Source organism: Orcinus orca, chromosome 4 (assembly GCF_937001465.1).
Source record: "Orcinus orca chromosome 4, mOrcOrc1.1, whole genome shotgun sequence".
Lineage (NCBI taxonomy): Eukaryota > Metazoa > Chordata > Mammalia > Artiodactyla > Delphinidae > Orcinus > Orcinus orca.
Window position 1 is genome coordinate 46522384 of NC_064562.1, and position 22852 is coordinate 46545235.

A 22852-nucleotide genomic window follows, 5' to 3' on the forward strand; every position below is an offset into this window, starting at 1 on the left:
GACCCCTTGGTTATCCTGGAAGTAAACAGCAGGGTGTGATAACATGCTCACTAAAACTGCTTCTGCTGAGTCAGATAGTTGTGTGAGATGCAGGGGTTTCCATGAGTCCACCTTTCTCCAGAGTTGCAGTTATTCCCAGGGGAGGGTTATGATACTGCAAGAAATCTTCTAAAAATGAGTTAAAATGGTGGGGAAGGTAGTGGGAGGGGGCTCTTAGTTTCCTGAACATCTGAATGTTAGAAGGAAGCAATTCTCCTAAGGAAGAAAAGCTTAACAGCTTCATGACCTCAAAAGAAAATCATCTTCACCTGTTTCACAAGCTGGTCCTAAAATGGTAACAATGATGATGATTACAGCCACAGTTTATCAGATATTTCCTATGTTTCCTGTGTAAGGTACTGGGCTACATGCTCCATGTGTATCAGGAGGGTAGGTATCATCCCCATTTTACAGACAGGGAAGCTGAGGCTTAGAAAGGTGAAATGACTTACAGAGACACTCAATTAGTAAGTGACAGAGGTAGAATTTAAATCAGTGTCTTTTGGACGCAAAAGCCGTACTCTTGACTGTAATTCTTCATGAGATAGAGAAACTCTGGCTGGCTCAGGAGACAATCTGGAACCATGTGATATTATTGAAAAACCAGATGAAAGAAAAATGAAAGGAATAAAGGGTGAGTGAAAAGGAAGAGGAGAAATAATAGCGGTGATAATAACAATAACTATCATTTACTTGAGCACTCACTCTTTGCCAACAGTGTTAAGCCCTTTATATGGACTACCTCCGTTGATCCTTAGGCTAATTGAAGCTGGTGATCATTCCTGTGCCCATTTTACAGATGAAAAGCTGAGGCTTAGAGAAGGTAAGTAATTTGCCCAAGGCCCAATTAGTATGTGACAGAACCAAAACTCAAACAATGTTATCCTTGGTCTAAAAAGGCCATGTTCTGCCTCCAGACAGCCTCTGGCATGCTTTGCTATGCCTCCCTCTCCACGGTCTTCGCCCCTCACCTCTTTTCCTCCTTCCTCAATAATAAAGAAGGGATTCGTCCCATCAGCAACGGTGAAGGTGAACCAGTCTTTGAGGGAGTTGCTGCCGTCGTGGCTGTAGCGGACCCGGTTCTGATAGATGTCCTCCATGGTGAAGGTGGAGGTGTGCTGGAAGGGCTGCCCGTTGGTGGTTCGCTCAATGGTGCCATGATGCGGGGGCTGCACGATCATGAATGTGACAGACTCGGCCTGTCAAGGAGGCAAAAGGCAAGAGAAGAAGGGAATTCTGTAACAGAAGCCAGAGGTGTGAGTGATGGCCACAGGTGGTCAAGGGCAGCCAAACCTAAAGACATTTATAAAACAAAGATTGCATTTTCTTTATAGATACCAAAAATCAAGCTAAGGAGAGAAATTATATTGGTTTTTATAATCGAACTTATATTCTGGTGCCTTCCTTTTAAGATGACGTTTAAATTTGCCCATTAAGGGTTATAGGGGAAAACCTGAATTTTTAACCTTTCGGATGATTAAAAACTAGACCTTTTAAAATTACTCATTTCCTTTCCATTCACCCTCCCCCCAACCCACATACACTTTTCCAAAACTCTTATATATAGAATCTCATATGCATCAGAACAGAAGCAAATTTCCCATTTCCAATGGCTGCTTCCAGGGTGACATGCAGAAGGAAAAATAAAGAGGTAGAAAACCCGCTCAGGACTCTCCAATGATTTCCCACCAACTTGGAATAAAATACAGAGGCCTGACCTGGGCCAAGAAGGCCCTCTGTGACCTGGTCCCACGGTTCTTCTCTGGCCTCATCCTTCTGTCCTGTTTGCTCACTGGGGTCCAGACTCTTGGCTGCTGTGTCGCAACTCAAATGTTCCAAGCACACTTGACTACAGGGCCTTTGCCCTCCTGATTCCTCTGCCTGGAAAGGGCTTCTCCCAGGAAACTGCATGGCCTGCTCTTTCTCTTCCTGTCTCTTCCTGTCTCAGAGAAACGTTCCCTGACCACTCTGCTTGAAACAGCACACCCATCAATCACTATTGCTTTTGTCTCTTTATTTTTATTCCTAGCACTTATCATATCTGACATGATATTCTACGTTCTTTCATTCTTTATTGTCTGTCCCCCTAACCAAAGGTTGTAAACTCCCTAAGGCTGGAACTTTGATCTGTTTTATTCACAGCGCTGTCTTTAGCATCTAGAGCAGACCTTGGAACTTAGCAGGTAATAAATATTTGCTGAAAGAACGAATAAATAAATGAATGCATGCTGGCACGGGGAAGGGCATACATAGAACTAATTAATAAGTGCGTGGTACTCTTAATGGAAGCTAAATCATATCAGCATGTTAGATACTTTAATTAGAAAGCATTAGGAGAGGGAGAGTTTAGTCTCTACATGCCCTATTTGACTGTGTAAAGCCTGGCTCTTTGAGAATGCTCAAATTGCAATAATTAGTTGTCACCCACTGAAGTCTCAGTAAAGGAGGTAAAAGTGTATAGGTGAAGGAATTCCTTGTTCACTAATAGGGAGTAATAAAAACACTATATGAAATGTCATCTACCTAATTTTCTGTGGATCGTAACAAAAATCAGCATGTTAAAATGATTGTTGCGGGCTTCCCTGGTGGCGCAGTGGTTGAGAGTCTGCCTGCCGATGCAGGGGACACGAGTTCGTGCCCCGGTCCGGGAGGATCCCACATGCCGCGGAGCGGCTGGGCCCGTGAGCCATGGCCGCTGAGCCTGCACGTCCGGAGCCTGTGCTCCGCAACGGGAGAGGCCACAGCAGTGAGAGGCCTGCGTACCGAAAAAAAAAAAATGATTGTTGCACGTAATCATAGGAAAGAATAAATGTATTTAGGGTTTCAGAAAGGGTTGAAAAACAACTTGATTTCCAATGTATTTAGTTTCTCTTCTCCAGCAGGCCATGGTATGTTCTGGTTTTTAATCCTTCAAGGATGCTTGCACTACACTCACCATCCCACTCCACCTTCAGGATGCACTGTCGCAAAGCAATAGATGCCACTAGATCAGCCTCTCATTCGGCCGGACAACCCAGGGGAGGACTCTTACCTCTGTGTCTGCATCTACCGCCTTGAGCTCAAACTCTGTGATGGTCTTCCTCACACCTTCCTGTACCCGCATCCCCAAGTTCTGTACAACGGGCAGCGAGTCATCCACAGGGCGAAGAGTAATGTGGAAAGTCTGAGTCACCTACATGGCAGAAGAGTGCAGGTGGGTCACCTGTCCCCAGCACCCACCCGAGGAGAAGGTAGGCGCTCTCTGCATTCCCTTTCACACCATTCCTGGCATGACTGACCAGCTAGGAACCCAGAAGTGAGTTCTCTCTGGCAAGATAGAGTTCTCTTTGCCTGTGCCCTGGGCTGAGAGCAGAGGGGAATGAAGCTCTCACGGCACCGGTGGCTCAGCACCCTCCAATCAAAGATGATGGCACTGCATCAATACCCATCAAGGAGGGAAGCAAGTTCCTCACCCACCTCGTTGACGCCATCGGAGAGCGTAAAACTGAAGGCATCCGAATGCTTCTCGGTCTCACTGGAGTGGATATACTGAACGCGTCCTGAAGTGAGGTCAGCTTGAGTAAAGGAACTAATCTGGATACCTAGCAAAAGAAGACGACAGAACCAGAGAAAGGGTGTCAAGAGGCTAGCCGTCCCTCTCGGGTGAGGGAAATGGCACACTCACCAGAGAGAGCCCTTTGTAGTTTTCTTATAGCATTGACATGCTGCCCTCTGAGACCTTGGGTTAGAGCTGCTTGTGTGTTTCTTCCCTACAACAGCATATGTTCTGTGGGAGCACATGCTAACTTAATTATCTAGGCTTCTACTATGTGCTGAGGTAACCGCAGGTGCTCAATAAATGTTATTCTCCTTTCTCTTGGGGTTTATGTATGCAGGTCAAATCTGTGAAAGGTAGGGCCGTTGCCTTATTCTCCAAACTCCTCGCTCTTAAGTTTTATATTCTCCCATAGCCTCGTCGTCCTTTCTGAAAACCTGCCCTCATTTTTTTTTTTTTTTTTTTTTTTTTTGCGGTACGGGGGCCTCTCACTGCTGTGGCCTCTCCCGTTGCGGAGCACAGGCTCCGGACACACAGGCACAGCGGCCATGGCTCACGGGCCCAGCTGTTCCGTGGCATGTGGGATCCTCCCGGACCGGGACACGAACCCGCGTCCCCTGCATCGGCAGGCGGACTCTCAACCACTGCGCCACCAGGGAAGCCCTGCCCTAATTTTCAATATTGTGTGATGGCTTAGCGTTTAAACACTGGAGTTATAGGGCTTGGCTAAACAGCCTTGTTTTTGTGACTAGTGAGCCATCCCCGGCACCCATAATGTCCTTGGATATTCTTCAAGGTCCCTTTCACTCTTGGATCTATGATTCTAGCTTCTCATATACCACTCTGGCCAGGCTGGAAGTAACAAAGCTTACTGCATGAATTTGAGGTTTGAGCAATCATTCTTTCTCAACTCTAAAATGACCTAGAAAACCAGTGTCTTTTAATAACATGATACAGAGAAAACTTGTTAATTTTTTTCAGAGTCATTCTAAAAGTAAAAAAAAAAAAAAATCTGAAATGTGATTTTCAAATAATGCCAAAGTATCCCACTAATGAATAATATCTCTATGTTTTCAGATGCCCCACAATATTTAGCAAAACAACCCAGAATTCTTGCTTCTATCTTAGGGCTTCTGGGGTCCATCCTCTGGTGGCAGCCAAGACTGAAACAGAATCATATCCTTTAGTCCCTCAGCACAAATTCTCTCTTTCTGATTCTGGGTGTTACAGTAGTCCTCTATTTAATCTAGTCCTTTGCTTTGGTCCTGAAATTCATTTGCTGCTTCCTGGGATTTATTATTTGTCATTGTTAATCCTGGCAATACCATTTAGTCTTTTCTGTAAAAAAAAAACAAAGAGATTCTCCTTTGACTATTTTACATTTAACTGTGACATCAATATCACTGCTTTATCTTAAAAATAAAACACATCAACCAGCGCGGTTTATATTTGCAGCTCTCTTCATCATCTGAAATTTGTCACCCAGATAAAATAGCCTCCTGAATATTAGGGTGTTCATTTTTTGATGAGGCATTTTATATTTATGTTCGTGCTTGTTACATCAGCTCTAGACAGGCAAAAAATGTAGCTCCCCCGACCCCTATCTTACAGTTTTGTCTTGTGGTTCTGGACAGAAATCCATACCATTGTTTAAAAGTTTAATAACTTCAGACTGGCTGCACTGAGAAATTTAAACCTATTCCCCTGCTGTGAATCCACTCTCACAGCTCATGGGGAAATACGTGTGTGGATTCTCACAGTCAACTGGTCACCTAACTCACTGTTCCCCTTATGAGAGTCTAAGACTGATTAAGAAAGGTGGTAGAACTCATTAGTTAAGTGGGCGGGAAAAAGTTAACATGCTTAGGAGGACTATAGCTGCCATCAGAAATGCCAGCTTGCAAGATGGGCTCTCAGCTTCTCTCTAGGAACATGGAATTTTGGTATGTTCTAGACGAAGGATGCCTACACTCTAACTGATAAGAGGGACTCTCTGTGCCTCGATTATTTGTACAATTTGGTTTATGCTGAACACTTGCTTTCCTTCTGGGATTCTACAGTTTTGGTTTGTACTAGGTAGAGGGTACCCATGTAACCTGTCCCCCAATAAAAACCTTGAGCACTGGAAAAAAAAAAAAAAAAAGAAAGGTGGTAGATCTTCCTTCCTCTTGGGAAGGCAGTGCTGGGATTGATCTTTTTATTTTTTAACATTTTTTTATTGAGGGGAAATTGACATATAATAAATTATACATATTTAAAGTGTTTTTATTTCCTTATCTTTGGTACATCCATGAAACCATCACGTAAGTCAAAATAGGAATGTATCCATTACCCCAAAAGTTTTTAACTGACACTCTGTAATCCTTCCATCCTTCCCTTTCTTGTGCCCTACCCCATCCCAAAGAAGCAAATGAATTGTCATCTGTCATTATAGGTTAGCTGGTATTTTCTCTAACTTTTTATCAATAGAATCATACAGTATATACTATTTTATGCATTTCTTGTACTTAGCATAATTGTTCTTGAGTTATCCATATTGAAGCATGTATTAATAGTTCATTCCTTTTCATTGCCAAGTAGTATTCCATTGGATGGTTATAGCATCGATTGTTTATCCATTTACCTGTTCATGGACATTTAGGTTATTTCCAGTTTGGGGCTATTACAAATAAGGCTGCTATGATCACTTATGCACAAGTCTTTGTCTGGACATAAGTTTTCATTCTTCCTGGGTAAATCTCTAAGAGTGGGAGGGTGGGAATATATGTAAGGTGTATGCTTAACTTTTTAGGAAACTGCCAGACTATTTTCCAAAGTGGTAGTAATGTTTTACATTCCCGCTAGCAGTGCATGAGAGCTCTGGGCTTGATCTTAGTGGGTCTTTCCCAATTCAATGTAGCAAACATTGAGTACCTACCATGTGCAGAACACTGTTTCAGGTTTGCTTATATAGACTTTTATCTCAACAGTGCTGGGAGGTCAAGGTTGGCATTATTTTTCTAGATTATGATACTAATAAAATTAGGAAAGAAATGTGACCTATCTGAGGTCACACAGCTCATAAGAGAGCAGTGCTGAGACCGGAACTCAAGGTTGTCCACCTCCACAGTTTAGGCCTGCTGGGAGTACTTTTTTTTTTCTTACGTGATTACATGTTGAAATGACACACACACACATATACACACACACACATATATATATGTATGTATATATATACATACATATATATATATTGTATTCTGTTAGGAGTACTTTTTGTAAAACGTATCTAGCTTTTCCGGGCTAGACAAGGAGCCTCTTGGATTTCACCCTTATCCTTTAATTTTTTTTTCAATATAAAAGGGATACATGTCCATTAAAGAAAATGTGAAAAACACAGGAAAGTAGTAAAGAATCACAATACCAATCATAGTTCTACCACTGAAATACCATTATAATTTTTTTGAATTGAATCATAGAATAATTTTTTGACTATAACCTTTTTCTTGTCTGAAATATTGATTTTGATGGTGTATTTAATATTATCATTTAAGTGATATCCATAATTAAGTGCAGGAGGGTAACAAACGGCATTATAAGGTAAGCTTCAAGAGGACAAGATTTTGTTGTTTCTTCACCAATGTGCACCTAGAATAGTGCCTGGCACACAGTAGGTTCTCAAAACATATGGTGAATGAATTTAGTTCATCCACTACAGTTAATATCTAAGAGGTCCTATTAAGCACAGATTTTCAATCTCTGTACACTTAAAAAAATTTGTTTTAGCTGTTGCTAATTGGGTATTGGAAGACTTTAGTTGTTCACTCACCTGCAAGATGGTGCTTCTAATAACATATTGTCCCTACTGGCTGTCACAGCAGGTAGTTACTGTTTGAAATACCTTGAAAGCTTTTAATCCCACCCAAAGTGTTTTCAGTCACCAACCTGCTGGCTAAACTATGTACCTGGAAGTGTTACGGAGACCCACACTGACCCTGTCAGTTTTTCCAATTCCCCTGGAGGGCTAGCACATTAGAGAAAGTTCAGTCCAGGTCAGGGAAGTGGTTTGAGAAAAAAGCATCTTTGAAGAAACTGCCTTCCTAATGGGATGTTAGGAGATCGCCCTGGCCCTCCTGGCTTTCAGCACAGCTGTGGATAGCTCTACGCCTGTTGTCTGCTCCCACCTCAAGCTCAGGCTGTAGGAGATTCTCAGCTTCTCTGCTTCAGATTTTCTTCAAGCCTCCTGTTGTGGAATGAGTTATGCCCCCCATATTCATACGCTGACATCCTAACCCTCAGTACCTCACCATGTGACCTTATTTGGAAATAGGATCATTGCAGATGAAGGGGAAAGTTTGACACAGACATACACATAGAGGGAGAATGCCATGTGAACATGAAGACAGGTATCTACAAGCCCAGGAGAGAGGTCTGGAACAGAGCCTTCCCTCAGGAGGAACCAACCCTGCCAACACCATGATCTCAGACTTCCAGCCCCTAGATCTGTGACACAATAGATTTCTCCTGTTTTAAGCTGCTCAGTCTGCAGTGCTCTATGATGGTGGCCCTAGCAGACTAACACACCTCTGCTCTTGGGAGAACCCAAACTAAGACACTGACTGCAGCTTATTCTGGTTGGTGTCACCATATGGAGAGGCTGAGATAAAGAGGAAGCCAAAGAATACCTCTGCTAAAGCATCACCTCTGGGAAGTCCTTCTTAACTCACCCTCAGACCTCTCTTAGGTGGGACTCACAGCATCTTGGCTCCTAATATCCTCTCACATGTTGCCGTCACAACTACTGAAACACATTCGCACATATTACATGTCTCCCACTTCCAAAATCTAAGCTTTCTCCTGCAGCAGCTACTCAATAAATGTTTCCTGAAGGTGAGAACGAGTGTGTGCTGGAGACTGCTAAATCCAATATTACTGCTCCCCTACTTAAAAATACAACTGCGGACTATTAGTTAAGTGACTAGATGCCCAGTTAGGGTCTAGATTTCCCAGCAACCTCACAGCTTTGTGTAGCTACATCCTTGCCACTGGGATGTGATCAAAAGGGATATGGGAGGGAGGACCTTCAAGATGGTGGAGGAGTAAGACATGGAGATCAACTTCCTCCCCACAAATACATCAAAAATACATCTACATGTGGAACAACTCCTACAGAATACCTACGGAATGTTGGCAGAAGACCTCAGGCTTCCCAAAAGGCAAGAAACTCCCCACGTACCTGAGTAGGGCAAAAGAAAAAGGAAAAACAGAGACAAAAGAATAGGGACGGGACCTGCACCTCTGGGAGGGAGCTGTGAAGGAGGAAAGGTTTCCACATACTAGGAAGCCCCTTCACTGGTGGAGATGGGGGCTGGGCAGGAGGGGGAAGCTTCGGAGCCACGGAGGAGAGCGCAGCAACAGGGAGGCAGAGGGCAAAGTGGAGAGATTCCCGCACAGAGGATCACTGCCTACCAGCACTCACCAGCCTGAGAGGCTTGTCTGCTCACCCGCCGGGGCAGGTCGGGGCTGGGAGCTGAGGCTCGGGCTTCAGAGGTCAGATCCCAGGGAGAGGACTGGGGTTGGCTGTGTGAACACAACCTGAAAGGGGCTAGTGCACCACAGCTTGCCAGGAGGGAGTCCGGAAAAAAGTCTGGACCTGCCTAAGAGGCAAGAGACCATTGTTTTGGGGTGCGTGATGAGAGGGGATTCAGAGCACCGCATGAACGAGCTCCAGAGAAGGGCACGAGCCGCAGCTATCAGCGCGGACACCAGAGACGGGCATGAAACACTAAGGCTGCTGCTGCCGCCACCAAAAAGCCTGTGTGCAAGCACAGGTCACTCTCCACACCTCCCCTCCTGGGAGCCTGTGCAGCCCGCCACTGCCAGGGTCCCAGGATCCAGGGACAACTTCCCCAGGAGAACGCACGACGCGCCTCAGGCTGGTGCAACGTCACGCTGGCCTCTGCCGCCACAGGCTCGCCCCGCATCCGTACCCCTCCCTCCCGCCGGCCTGAGTGAGCCAGAGCCCCCGAATCAGCTGCTCCTTTAACCCCGTCCTGTCTGAGCGAAGAACAGACGCCCTCCGGCGACCTACACGCAGAGGCGGGGCCAAATCCAAAGCTGAGCCCCTGGGAGCTGTGAGAACAAACAAGAGAAAGGGAAATCTCTCCCAGCAGCCTGAGGAGCAGCGGATTAAAGCTCCACAATCAACTTGATGTACCCTGCATCTGTGGAATACCTGAATAGACAACAAATCATCCCAAAATTGAGGCAGTGGACTTTGGGAGCACCTGTAGACTTGGGGTTTGCTTTCTGTGTCTAATTTGTTTCTAGTTTTATGTTTATCTTAGTTTAGTATTTAGAGCTTATTATCACTGGTAGATTTGTTTATTGATTTGGTTGCTCTCTTCCCTTTTTAAAATATATATATGTATATATTTTCCTTTTTCTCTTTTTGTGAGTGTGTATGTGTATACTTCTTCGTGTGATTTTGTCTGTATAGGTTTGCTTTTACCATTTGTCCTAGGGTTCTGTCTGTCCATTTTTTTTTAGTATAGTTTTTAGCGCTTGTTATCATTGGTGGATTTGTTTATTGGTTTGGTTGTTCTCTTCTTTTTTTTAGTTACTTTTTTACTTTAATAGTATTTTTATTTCAATAACTTTATTTCTTAAATTTATTTTTCTTTCTTTTCTTTTCTCCCTTTTCTTCTGAGCTGTATGGCTGACAGGGTCTTGGTGCTCTGGCCGGGTGTCAGGCATGAGCCTCTAAGGTGGGAGAGCCAAGTTCAGGACATTGGTCTACAAGGGACCTCCCAGACCCTCATAATTTCAATCAGAGAGAGCTCTCCCAGAGAACTCCATCACAACACTAAGACCCAGCTCCACTCAACGACCAGCAAGATTCAGTGCTGGATATCCCATGCCAAACAACTAGCAAGACAGGAACACAACCCCACACATTAGCAGAGAGGCTGCCTAAAATCATACTAAGATCACAGACACCCCAAAACACACCACTGGACGTGGTCCTGCCCACCAGAAAGACAAGATCCAGACTCATCCACCAGAACACAGGCACTAGTCCCCTCCACCAGGAAGCCTACACAACCCACTGAACTAACCTTACCCACTGGGGGCAGACACCAAAAACAACAAGAACTATGAACCTGCAGCCTGTGAAAAGGAGACCCCAAACACAGTAAGCAAAATGAGAAGACAGAGAAATACACAGCAGATGAAGGAGCAAGATAAAAACCCACCAGAACAAACAAATGAAGAGGAAATAGGCAGTCTACCTGAAAAAGAATTCAGAGCAATGATAGTAAAGATGATCCAAAATCGTGGAAATAGAATGGAGAAAATACAAGGAACATTTCACAAGGACTTAGAAGAATGAAAGAGCAAAGAAACAATGATGAACAACACAATAAATGAAATTAAAAATTCTCTACAAGGAATCAATAGCAGAATAACTCAGGCAGAAGAACAGGTAAGTGGCCTGGAAGATAAAATAGTGGAAATAACTACTTCAGAGCAGAATCAAGAAAAAGAATGAAAAGAACTGAGGACAGCCTCAGAGACCTCTGGGACAACATTAAACGCACCAAAATTAGAAATATAGGGGTCCCAGAAGAAGAAGAGAAAACGAAAGGGACTGAGAAAATATTTGAAGAGATTATAGATGAAAACTTCCCTAATATGGGAAAGGAAATAGTCAATCAAGTCCAGGAAGAACAGAGAGTCCCATACAGGATAAATCCAAGGAGAAACACACCAAGACACACATATATGTATTTTTTAACATCTTTATTGGAGTATAATTGCTTTACACTGGTGTGTTACTTTCTGCTTTATAACAAAGTGAAACAGCTCTACATATACATATATCCCCATATCTCCTCCCTCTTGCGTCTCTCTCCCACTCTCCCTAGCACACCCCTCTGGGTGGTCACAAAGCACCCAGCTGACCTCTCTGTGCTATCTGGCTTCTTCCCACTAGCTAGCTATTTTACACTTGGTACTGTATATTTGTCCAGGCCACTCTCTCACTTCATCCCAGCTTATCCTTCCCCCTCCCCATGTCCTCAAGTCCATTCTCTAGTAGGTCTGTGTCTTTATTCCAGTCCTGCTCCTAGGTTGTTCAGAAGCATTTTTTTTCTTTTCTTTAGATTCCATATATATGTGTTAACATACGGTATTTGTTTTTCTCTTTCTGACTTACTTCACTCTGTATGACAAACTCTAGGTCCATCCACCTCACTACAAATAACTCAATTTCGTTTCTGTTTATGGCTGCGTAATATTCCATTGTATATATGTGCCACATCTTCTTTATCCATTCGTCTGTCAATGGACACTTAGGTTGCTTCCATATCCTGGCTACTGTAAATAGAGCTGCAATGAACATTGTGGTACATGACTCTTTTTGAATGATGGTTTTCTCAGGGTATATGCCCAGTAGTGGGATTGCAGGGTTGTATGGTAGTTCTATTTTTAGTTTTTTAAGGAACCTCCATTCTGTTCTCCATAGTGGCTATATCAATTTACATTCCCACCAACAGTGTAAGAGGGTTCCCTTTTCTCCACACCCTCTCCAGCATTTATTATTTGTAGATTTTTTGATGATGGCCATTCTGACTGGTGTGAGGTGATACCTCATTGTAGTTTTGATTTGCATTTCTCTAATGATTAGTGATGTTGAGCATTCTTTCATGTGTTTGTTGGTAAACTGTATATCTTCTTTGGAGATCCAAGACACATATTAATCAAACTATCAAAAATTAAATACAAAGAAAAAAATCTTACAAACAGCAAGGGTAAAGCTACAAATAACATATAAGGGAATCCCCATCAGGTTAACAGCTGATCTTTCAGCAGAAATGCTGCAACCCAGAATGGTGTTGCAGGACATAATTAAACTGATCAAAGGGAAAGACCTACAACCAAAATTACTCTACCCAGCAAGGATCTCATTCAGATTTGACGGAGAAATTAAAATCTTTACAGACAAGCAAAAGCTAAGAGAATTCAGCACCACCAAACCAGCTTTACAACAAGTGCTAAAGGAACTTCTCTAGGCAGGAAACACAAGAGAAGGAAGGACCTACAATAACAAACCCAAACAATTAAGAAACTGGTAATAGGAACATACATGTTGATAATTACCTTAAATGTAAATGGATTAAATGCTCCAACCAAAAGACACAGACTGGCTGAATGGATAAAAAAACAAGACTGTATATACGCTGTCTACAAGAGACCCACTTCAGACCTAGGGACACATACAGACTGAAAGTGAGGGGATGGAAAAAGATATTCCATGCAAATGGAAATCAAAAGAAAGCTGGAGTAGCAATTCTCATATCAGACAAAATAGACTTTAAAATAAGGATTATTACAAGCCACAAAGAAGGACACTACATAATGATCAAGTGATCAATCCAAGAAGAAGATAAACAACTGTAAATATTTATGCACTCAACATAGAAGCACCTCAGTACATAAGGCAAATGCCAACAGCCATATAAGGGGAAATTGACAGTAACACAGTTATAGTGGGGGACTTTAACACCCCACTTCACCAATGGACAGATCATCCAAAATGAAAATAAATAAGGAAACACAAGCTTCAAATGACACATTAGACAAGATGGACTTAATTGATATTTATAGGACATTCCATCCAAAAACAACAGAATACAGTTTCTTCTCAAGTGCTCATGGAACACTCTCCAGGATAGATCCTATATTGGGTCACAAATCAAGCCTTGGTAAATTTAAGAAAATTGAAATCATATCAAGTATCTTTTCCGACCACAATGCTGTAAGACTAGATATCAATTACAGGAAAGAAACTGTAAAAGATACAAACACATGGACGCTAAACAATACACTACTAAATAATCAAGAGATCACTGAAGAAAACATAGAGGAAATCAAAAAATACCTAGAAAAAAATGACAATGAAAACACGATGACCCAAAACCTATGGGATGCAGCAAAAGCAGTTCTAAGAGGGAAGTTTACAGCAATACCATCCTACCTCTAGAAACAAGAAAAATCTCAAATAAACAACCTAACCATACACCTAAAGCAACTAGAGAAGAAGAACAAAAACCCCAAAAAATTAGCAGAAGGAAAGAAATCATAAAGACCAGATCAGAAATAAATGAAAAAGAAATGAAGGAAATGATAGCAAAGATCAATAAAACTAAAAGCTGGTCCTTTGAAAAGATAAACAAAATTGATAAACCATTAGCCAGACTCATCAAGAAAAAAGGGAGAGGACTCAAATCAACAGAATTAGAAATGAAAAAGGTGAAGTAACAACTGACACTGCAGAAATACGAAGGATCATGAGAGATTACTACAAGCAACTATATGCCAATAAAATGGACAACCTGGAAGAAATGGACAAATTCTTAGAAAAGCACAATCTTCTGAGACTGAACCAGGAAGAAATAGAAAATATAAACAGACCAATCACAAGCAATGAAATTGAGACTGCGATTAAAAATCTTCCAACAAACAAAAGCCCAGGACCAGATGGCTTCATAGGCGAATTGTATCAAACATTTAGAGAAGAGCTAACAGCTATCCTTCTCAAACTCTTCCAAAATATAGCAGAGGGAGGAACACTCCCAAACTCATTCTACGAGGCCACCATCAGCCTGATACCAAAACCAGACAAGATGTCACAAAGAATGAAAACTATGGCTAATATCACTGATGAACATAGATGCAAAAATCCTCAACAAAATACTAGCAAACAGAATACAACAGCACATTAAAAGGATCATACACCGTGATCAACTGGGTTTTATCCCAGGAATGCAAGGATTCTTCAATATACGCAAATCAATCAATGTGATAAACCATATTAGCAAGCTGAAGGAGAAAAACCATATGATTATCTCAATAGATGCAGAAAAATCTTTCGAGCAAATTCAACACCCATTTATGACAGAAACCCTCCAGAAAGTAGGCATATATGGTATTTACCTCAACATAATAAAGGCCATATATGACAAACGCACAACCAACATCGTTCTCAATGGTGAAAAACTGAAACCATTTCCACTAACATCAGGAACAAGACAAGGTTGCCCACTCTCACCACTATTATTCAATACAGTTTTGGAAGTTTTAGCCACAGCAGTCAGAGAAGAAAAAGAAATAAAAGGAATCCAAATCGGAAAAGAAGAAGTAAAACTGTCACTGTTTGCAGATGACATGATACTATACATAGAGAATCCTAAAGATGCTAAGAGAAAACTACTAGAGCTAATCAATGAATTTGGTAAAGTAGCAGGATACAAAATTAATGCACAGAAATCTCTGGCATTCCTGTACACTAATGATGAGAAATCTGAAAGAGAAATTAAGGAAACACTCCCATTTACCACTGTAACAAAAAGAATAAAATACCTAGGAATAAACCTACTTAAGGAGACAAAAGACCTGTATGCAGAAAACTATAAGACACTGATGAAAGAAATTAAAGACGATACAAACAGATGGAGAGATATACCATGTTCTTGGATTGGAAGAATCAACATAGTGAAAATGACTCTACTACCCAAAGCAATGTACAGATTCAATGAAATCCCTGTCAAACTACCAATGGCATTTTTCACAGAACTAGGACAAAAAAATTCACAATTTGTATGGAAACACAAAAGACCCCAAATAGCCAAAGCAATCTCTAGAAAGAAAAACAGACCTGGAGGAATCAGGCTCCTGGACTTCAGACTATACTACAAAGCTACAGTAATCAAGCCAGTATGGTATGGCACAAAAACAGAATATAGATCAATGGAACAGGATAGGAAGCCCAGAGATAAACCCCCACACATATGGTCACCTTATCTTTGATAAAGGAGGCAAGAATATACAAAAGAGAAAAGACAGCCTCTTCAATAAGTGGTGCTGGAAAAACTGTATAACTACATGTAAAAGAATGAAATTAGAACACTCCTTAACTCTGTATACAAAAGGATTATAGACCTAAATGTACGGCCAGACACTATAAAACTCTTCGAGGAAAACATAGACAGAACACTATATGACATAAATCACAGCCAGACCCTTTTTGAGCCACCTCTTAGAGAAATGGAAATAAAAATAAAAAATAATAAATGGGACCTGATGAAACTTAAAAGCTTTTGCACAGCAAAGGAAACCATAAAGAAGACGAAAGACAACCCTCAGAATGGGAGAAAATATTTGCAGATGAAGCAACTGACAAAGGATTAATCTTCAAAATATACAAGCATCTCATGTAGCTCAATATCCAAAAAATAAGCAACTTAATCCAAAAATGGGCAGAAGACCTAAATAGACATTTCTCCAAAGAAGATATACAGATTGCCAACAAACACATGAAAGGATGCTCAACATCACTAATCAATGAGGTATCACCTCACGCCGGTCAGAATGGCCATCATCAAAAAGACTACAAACAATAAATGCTGGAGAGAGTGTGGAGAAAAGGGAACCCTCTTGCACTATTGGTGGGAAGGTAAATTGATACAGCCACTATGGAGAACAGTATGGAGGTTCCTTACAAAACTAAAAATAGAACTACCATATGACTCAGCAATCCCAGTATTGGGCATATACCCTGAGAAAACCACAATTCAAAAAGAGTCATGCACCACAATATTCACTGCAGCACTGCTTACAATAGCCAGGAAGCAACCTAAGTGTCCGTCAACAGATGAATAGATAAAGAAGATGTGGCACATATATACAATGGAATATTACCCAGCCATAAAACGAAATGAAATTGAGTTATTTGTAGTGAGGTGGATGGACGTAGAGTCTGTCATACAGAGTGAAGTAAGTAGAAAGAGAAAGACAAATATTGTATGCTAGTACATATATAGAATCTAAAAAAGAAAAAAATAAGGTTCTGAAGAACCTAGGGGCAGAAGAGGAGTAAAGACACAGACGTAGAGAATGGACTTGAGGAGACGGGGAGGGGGAAGGGTAACCGGGACAAAGTAAGAGAGTGGCACTGACATATATACTCTACCAAATGTAAAATAGATAGCTACTGGGAAGCAGTTGCATCGCAAGGGGAGATCAGCTCGGTGCTTTGTGAGCACCTAGGGAGGGTGGGAGGGAGACGCAAGAGGGAGGGGATATGGGGATATATGTATATGTATAGCTGACTCACTTTGTTACGCAGCAGAAACTAACACACCATTGTAAAGCAATTGTACTCCAAAAAAGATGTTAAAAAAAAAATGATGACTTAAAAAAAAAAAAGGATATGGGTTCTTCCAGTAATACTCCTGGAAAAGAAATGGATGTGGGTGCCCCTGGTCTTTCCTCCCTGGCTGCTGGTTGGGGGATGATGACAGTACGTTCTGGGCCACCTGCCTCTGGATTTTGCTGGGAGCAAAAATAAAGTTCTTGTGGAAGGTACTGTATTTTGCAGTCTCTTTGTTCCAGCAGCTTAGCTTCTATCCTGATAATATAACTCCTTACTCTAATTTCCCAAGAATAAGAGGGTCCTTAGGGTCACTGACATGAGGGTGTGGGCCCTCAACGTTGCCAAGAGCCCATACAGGGACTAGAGCCTCACGTGGCTCTCCTCTGTGGGAGGAGGTTCGTGTCTGTCTTCCGCACGGTTCCCATGGACACATGGCTCCCTGTGACGCCTTGAGGGGAGAAAAGAGGACCTTCACACCTTTTCTATCTAAAGACAACAATCACAATCAGCTGACTAAGAGAGATGGCATAAGGCTAAGTACACTTCATAGTTAGCCATCAAGAGGATGTCTGCAAGCACTGGTGGCAAATGATAATTCCCAGAGGCATCCAGTCCCCAGATATCTCAGTGCTTGCACTAGAGACACTGGTCTAGAAGCTGTTCTGCTCTTCTTGGAAACAGGCTCCAGCCCAGCCTCAGCTCCTAGCAGACCCATCCTCACCCATGGAGACAAACGGGGTGAGGTGCTTTTCTCCAAGTTGTAGCCAGCTGCCTTCAGAAAGGGTGACCCATAATCAGCATGGACTTCCTCTGAAGGGAGGGCTTTGACATTTCAAAAGAACTGAATTCATGAATACAGTTCCACTTAGGAGAGACAGGGAAGGAGAGAATGCTGACTAAATGCTATAGAAAGAACAGCGGGGCTGATAGTGTGGGAGGGGCAGGGAAGCCCTGCTCCATTAGAGATGGAGAGGGGCCCCCAAGAGTCAAGATCTTCCTATCTGGTCTACTTAGAATCTCTAGAAACGGGAAGATTGAGAAGAAATGGTGGGGGCGGGAGAGAACGTGGATTAGGTAGTCAAGCCTGGTGGGAAAGGGCAGGTGAAGGAAGTGCCCCTCCCTCTGTTTCGGGAGGCTGCTTTCCCAAGAGGAGGGAGAAGTGTGATCCCCTATGGGTGGTACCCTGAGCAGTGCTGGCCTGGTCTTGGCGTCCAGGATTTAAGCCCAGTGAAGGCTGAGACTGTAAAAACAGAAAAAGCGAATTTGGGGCAGCCTCACACAGGACTCAGCCTGGGGGTCAGAGAAGAGCCAGGGCCGGGAGTTACCAGCAGCTGGCAGTGCCCTGCGTGAAGCTCCGGGCCTTTTGGAGCTCTGTGCAGTGTAAATGCAGTTGCCCAACACAACAGCCAAGAGTCTGCCCTTTCATCTTTGGAGAGATGTAATCAGCAACCTGACAGAATTCTGGCAGGAGCAATTAGCTCATGAATGATTTATCAGGTACCTCATGCAGCCAAGGTCTTGGGAGTGCTGATCTGCATACCGTCCCCAGGAACTCTGGGACAAAAGGGGAGGGCACTGGCTTTAATTTGCATTAGGAATTTTGGCCAATCTGTCCATCCTTCCCCATGCCCTCCCACCATACACATAACTCCCTCCTCCACCGTCACGCTGGACCCAGACACATTCACCCCCACTGGCTCCCCCTCCAGTGCGGTCCTCCATGCATCTCCACTCTCTCCCCAGCTCACTCCGCCCCAGCCACACTGGTCTCCTTGCTGCATCTGGAATGTGATAGGCCTGGCTGATCCCACCTCAGGATGTTGACACTCGCCAATCCCCTGTCTGGAATGCTCTTTCCTTTACATGTCGGCATGGCTGGCTCCCTCACTTTGTTCAGATCTCTGCTCATACGTCATCTTATTGTTAGGGAGGCCTTCCCTCGCCTCCTTGCTCCCTGCACCCCAAGAACGCCCTCATTTCACCCCCTAACTCATCACCATTGACATATGATATATTTGCTTGCTTGTTTGCTTACTATCTGATTCCCAGCATCAGGGCAAGTACTTTCTCTGTTTTGCTATTTCCGTGGTTGAATGAATGAAGAATCTGTAACCTGAGATCCAAAGAAAACAATGATCTAAATTTCCTGCAAGCTGACACTTCTTCTATGATGGACCAAATAAAGACAATTCTACCTTTAGGTTGTTTATTCAGCAAATATCTCTTACCCCTCACATCCAATCAAGCTGCCAGGTTCTATAGGTTCTCCTCCTGAAATTAACTGCTTCCTTCCTTCCTTCCGCCATCTACTGTTTACTGGATACTTACGAGGTACCAGGAATAATCTCTTATATTATTCTCATCTTACTATTCCCACGGCTGCCCTTCCGCGTGAAGCCTCACTAGCTTGCATCTGGCCAAATGAGAAACTTCCTACCCAAGGGCACTGCCTCCTTTTTCTTTCAGTTCATCCTGTTGGACACTAGATGAATTTCACTTCCCCTCCCGGTTCATAATTCTGCAGTGGCTCCCTACTGCCTATTGAATTAAATAGGGATTATTGATCGCCACTCTGAAGACCCTCCATAAAAATCTCAATCTACCCATGAGCCCAATCAACTACTATTTTCAGAATATATGCTTTAGCAAAACTGGCCCTCTCATAATTTTTGGAATGTGCCCTCATGCCGTTCGTATCTCTGGAAATAACACAATTTCTGTCAGCCCAAATTCTATCTTTCAAGTGCACTGTTAAATGCCACCGCTTTGCACCTTCACACCCGATGCAGTCTCTTTCACGTTTGAACTCCTATGATAGCAGGTTTATACAGTTCTTAAAATACCTGCTATCTTCTTCCCTTGTGTATGATTATATGCAGAGGTTCCTTATCTTATCCAATAGAGGACTCTAAAGGTTGTGGTTATATCTTATTTACCTTTTATTTTTTTTCCTCTGTAGCAGCTAAATCAAGGTCTTACTCAACATGCATGTTCACTTGCTATTTGCTGAATTCTAGTTATGGAGCCAAGACTGTTTATATCAAAGTGTAATTTTTAATTCAACTTCCAGTAAGCAATTATTGAGCATACTTTGTTGTAAGTATAATGCAAGGCAGTATATAATGGTCAGAACTAGTGATGCCAAAAATAAATACTAACAAAGGCAGATTCAAGGTGAGTGTGTACACGTAGTGTGGCTGCCCCCAGCACCTCCTAAATCCCAGCTTTTGGTTGGATGAAGTCAGAGATGATGAGCTTACCTGGTGATGCTGTGTGTTCCAGGTGGCCCAGCTGGGGCTCTCTGGTGATTCTGTAGATCAGTTCTGCAGGCTCCGTCTCCTGGTCAGTGGCAGAGAGCTGCAGAGTGGTGATTTTCTTCATCGAGTTTTCATCCAAGACCAGCCCTTTATTGGTGGTGATGACTGGTGGGGATTTGTCTTCTGAAAATATCAGAAAGAGTGATTTGAAATGGGATCATTTTTAGCCTCCTTTCTTCAATTCTGGGCCTGGTGTCCAGGGGTAAGATCAGAATAGTCTCCAGGACTGTCCCTCAGAGAGCGTATCAAGGAGCCACGGCCTCGCACAACAGACAGGATATGATTCCAGGTTTCCACATGAGCACCTAAAGGAAAGGCTCAAGCCTCGAGGTGAGCACAGTGTGCACCACATGACCTCAGAACTGCTGGAGGACTTTTAGAAACCCAGTGCCCCCTTACCCAAAACACTGATGGAAAATGACTGGCCGATCAGTTTGTTGCCTTCTCCATCAACCACATCAAATTTAAAAGCAAAGCTCCCACCAGATTCTCCTTTCCCATGACTGTATTCTATGTGGCCTGTAACAAGGACAAGAAAATCAAAGTTTGCTATTAGTGTTTTCTGCCCTTATTTCTGAAATGTCAGGTGAGAATTCAGTTGGTATTCACACCAGTGAATTAATTAACCCCTTCTCACTTAGACATTGCTTTTGACATTTTAATCTAATATTTTCATTTCCTCCCTTTCATCTCCCATTAGCAACTCCCTCATCATCAATGACTCCATCATGATAAAACCATCCTAAGTAGCAAGTAGCATTGCTTACAGTTGAGGCTTGGCGTCTGTGGAAGACTCTAAAGAAGTCTCATGAATAACTAGATCAGCAAAACTGCCCACGTGGAAAATGTGCACTGACCGGACCCACGTCACTGGTGTGACCCTATTAAATATCCATGTCACAGGGCAAGAGGACAGAGAGCTGCAGCCCACATTCTCCCAGAAGCTGTCGCTCCCATTTCCCAGTACAGCCTTAATTCATTATAGGAAAGACACCAGATATAACCAACCAACAAAGAAATAGATGAACAAAATAAATAAACTCTACCTAGAAGTCAAATGGATCCAAAGGGAAAAATGCAATATATTACATTTTTGTTAACCCACAGCATCACTTATAAGTACCTAGCAATGAAAAGATAGCCAAACATCTAGGGAGAGGTGCTGCTCTCATATTCTAAAAAGGGACACTGAGGCATGGAAAAATTAAGGACTTATTCCACTCCCTTCACTAAACATGTCTAATGAGATTTTGGCTGCTATCAGTTTTGGGCGTTAGGGCAGACGGGACCTTCCGCTCCTAGGGGGACACATTTCCACCTCTAAATGGAACTGCACATCATTACATGACGTTGGATTACTTTCCATCCAAATATGTAACTTTCTTTCCTTTTTTACCCCTGAAAGCACTGTACAGTAACTATGTAGCATTTAACATTTATGCTTTTACATTACATCAGCATTTCCTGGAGCTATGGGATGAGGAAATGTAATTTTCTGGAGCTATGGGATGAGGGATGAGCTATGTAATCTCCCTCAGGCAGCTCCAATTTATGACCTTCCATTTTGCTTAGTTCATTAACTTGTGCTCTTTGGGGAGCTGGAAAGAGATATAAATTGTTCCCCTCAGGCAGGCATAATTTTCACCTTAATCCATCCCAATTCACTTCTTTTTCCTCTCTCTCTCACACACATTTTTAGCATCATAGCAAGTCAAAATGATTTTTTCGTCTATAATAGCCCCCAATTTCATCAATGCTATGTCAAAGCATGAACACATCTTAGCCAAGAAGGAGAGTTTTTTTGCAAAACCAAAAAAATTGAGGAGACAAGAAAGAATAAATGAAGCTATAACTCAGCTCTTAATTCAAAACAAAAGTGCTCAGTTTGCTGCCATAGGCTACCAGGCACTTATCTCTCATTTGACTACTGGGGGTGGAGTTTCTGGAAGTCTGGGTTGGCAGAAGAGAAGCAGCTGACCTTGGCTGATGTCAGCCTGGGTGAAACTTTGGACGGGGCCTTTAACGGAGATTTGCTCCAGGCTGTCATGCTTTACCAACTGCAGGCGCCCTGCACCAGGATCTTCCTTCAAGATGTACATCACCTGATGGTCACCTGAGTCAGTATCTGTCACTTTCAAGTGCTGTTCTGTGATGGGTGCTACGGACCCTGGAAGAGAATGGGATAGATTAGGTCATTCCCCATCGCTGCTTTTGAATAGGATGTCAAATGATTTTAGGAGACTGGAGACTAAACTAACACACACTCCCTGGTCTAAGGAAGTATCAGCTGCCTGCCCTTCTGTTTCCAGCTGAATAAACTTTAATTTCCATAAGTGAATAGTCCCAACTTCCCAATTTGCTAATCACCCCTTGAGTTTAGACCTGAGCCCCTTTTCTCTTCTGATCCACTTTCACTCTCTACCAGTGCTTGCCCTACGCCAGTGACCTTTCAGTTAGTATCTAGATCTATGTAATAACTCCTAGTTCTGTGATATAAAGAATTCCCAGACCTATGATGAAACCTGCTTGGACCTAATTTATTTACTTAAGGATCACCAAATCATAAAAAAACAGCTTTACATAAACTCACAAACATATCTGTTGCCCTCTCAGACTGAACAGTCAGAATCAGTTTTCCTCAAGACAGAATATATGGTGAGGGTTACAGAGCAGGGAGACCTGAGCGCTGGGCCCTGGAAGGCTTGCGCAGGTGTTGGGGATGGAGACAAGGCACTGTCTCCTGGAAAACACGTCTTCTCAGGGTCT

At 42.7% G+C, this 22852-nt stretch overlaps 1 protein-coding gene across 12 annotated transcripts in view; it reads right to left on the reverse strand.

Annotated features, from left to right (window-relative positions):
* Positions 1-22852, reverse strand: part of FRAS1 (Fraser extracellular matrix complex subunit 1) — a 552940-nt gene that overhangs the window by 66950 nt on the left and 463138 nt on the right. For 9 of the 12 annotated variants that reach the window (XM_049709348.1, XM_004280170.3, XM_033406462.2 and 6 more), the window contains 6 exons: positions 22065-22253; positions 20486-20605; positions 20030-20209; positions 3496-3620; positions 3071-3211; positions 1011-1238 (listed from right to left, as the gene is read on the reverse strand). In XM_049709348.1, the coding sequence (XP_049565305.1) occupies positions 1011-1238; positions 3071-3211; positions 3496-3620; positions 20030-20209; positions 20486-20605; positions 22065-22253 (983 nt within the window). Of the gene's footprint in view, positions 1-1010; positions 1239-3070; positions 3212-3495; positions 3621-4732; positions 4913-18270; positions 18883-20029; positions 20210-20485; positions 20606-22064; positions 22254-22852 lie in introns of those variants that run through there. The other 3 variants (XM_033406458.2, XR_007477155.1, XM_033406468.2) reach the window with 3 other exon arrangements.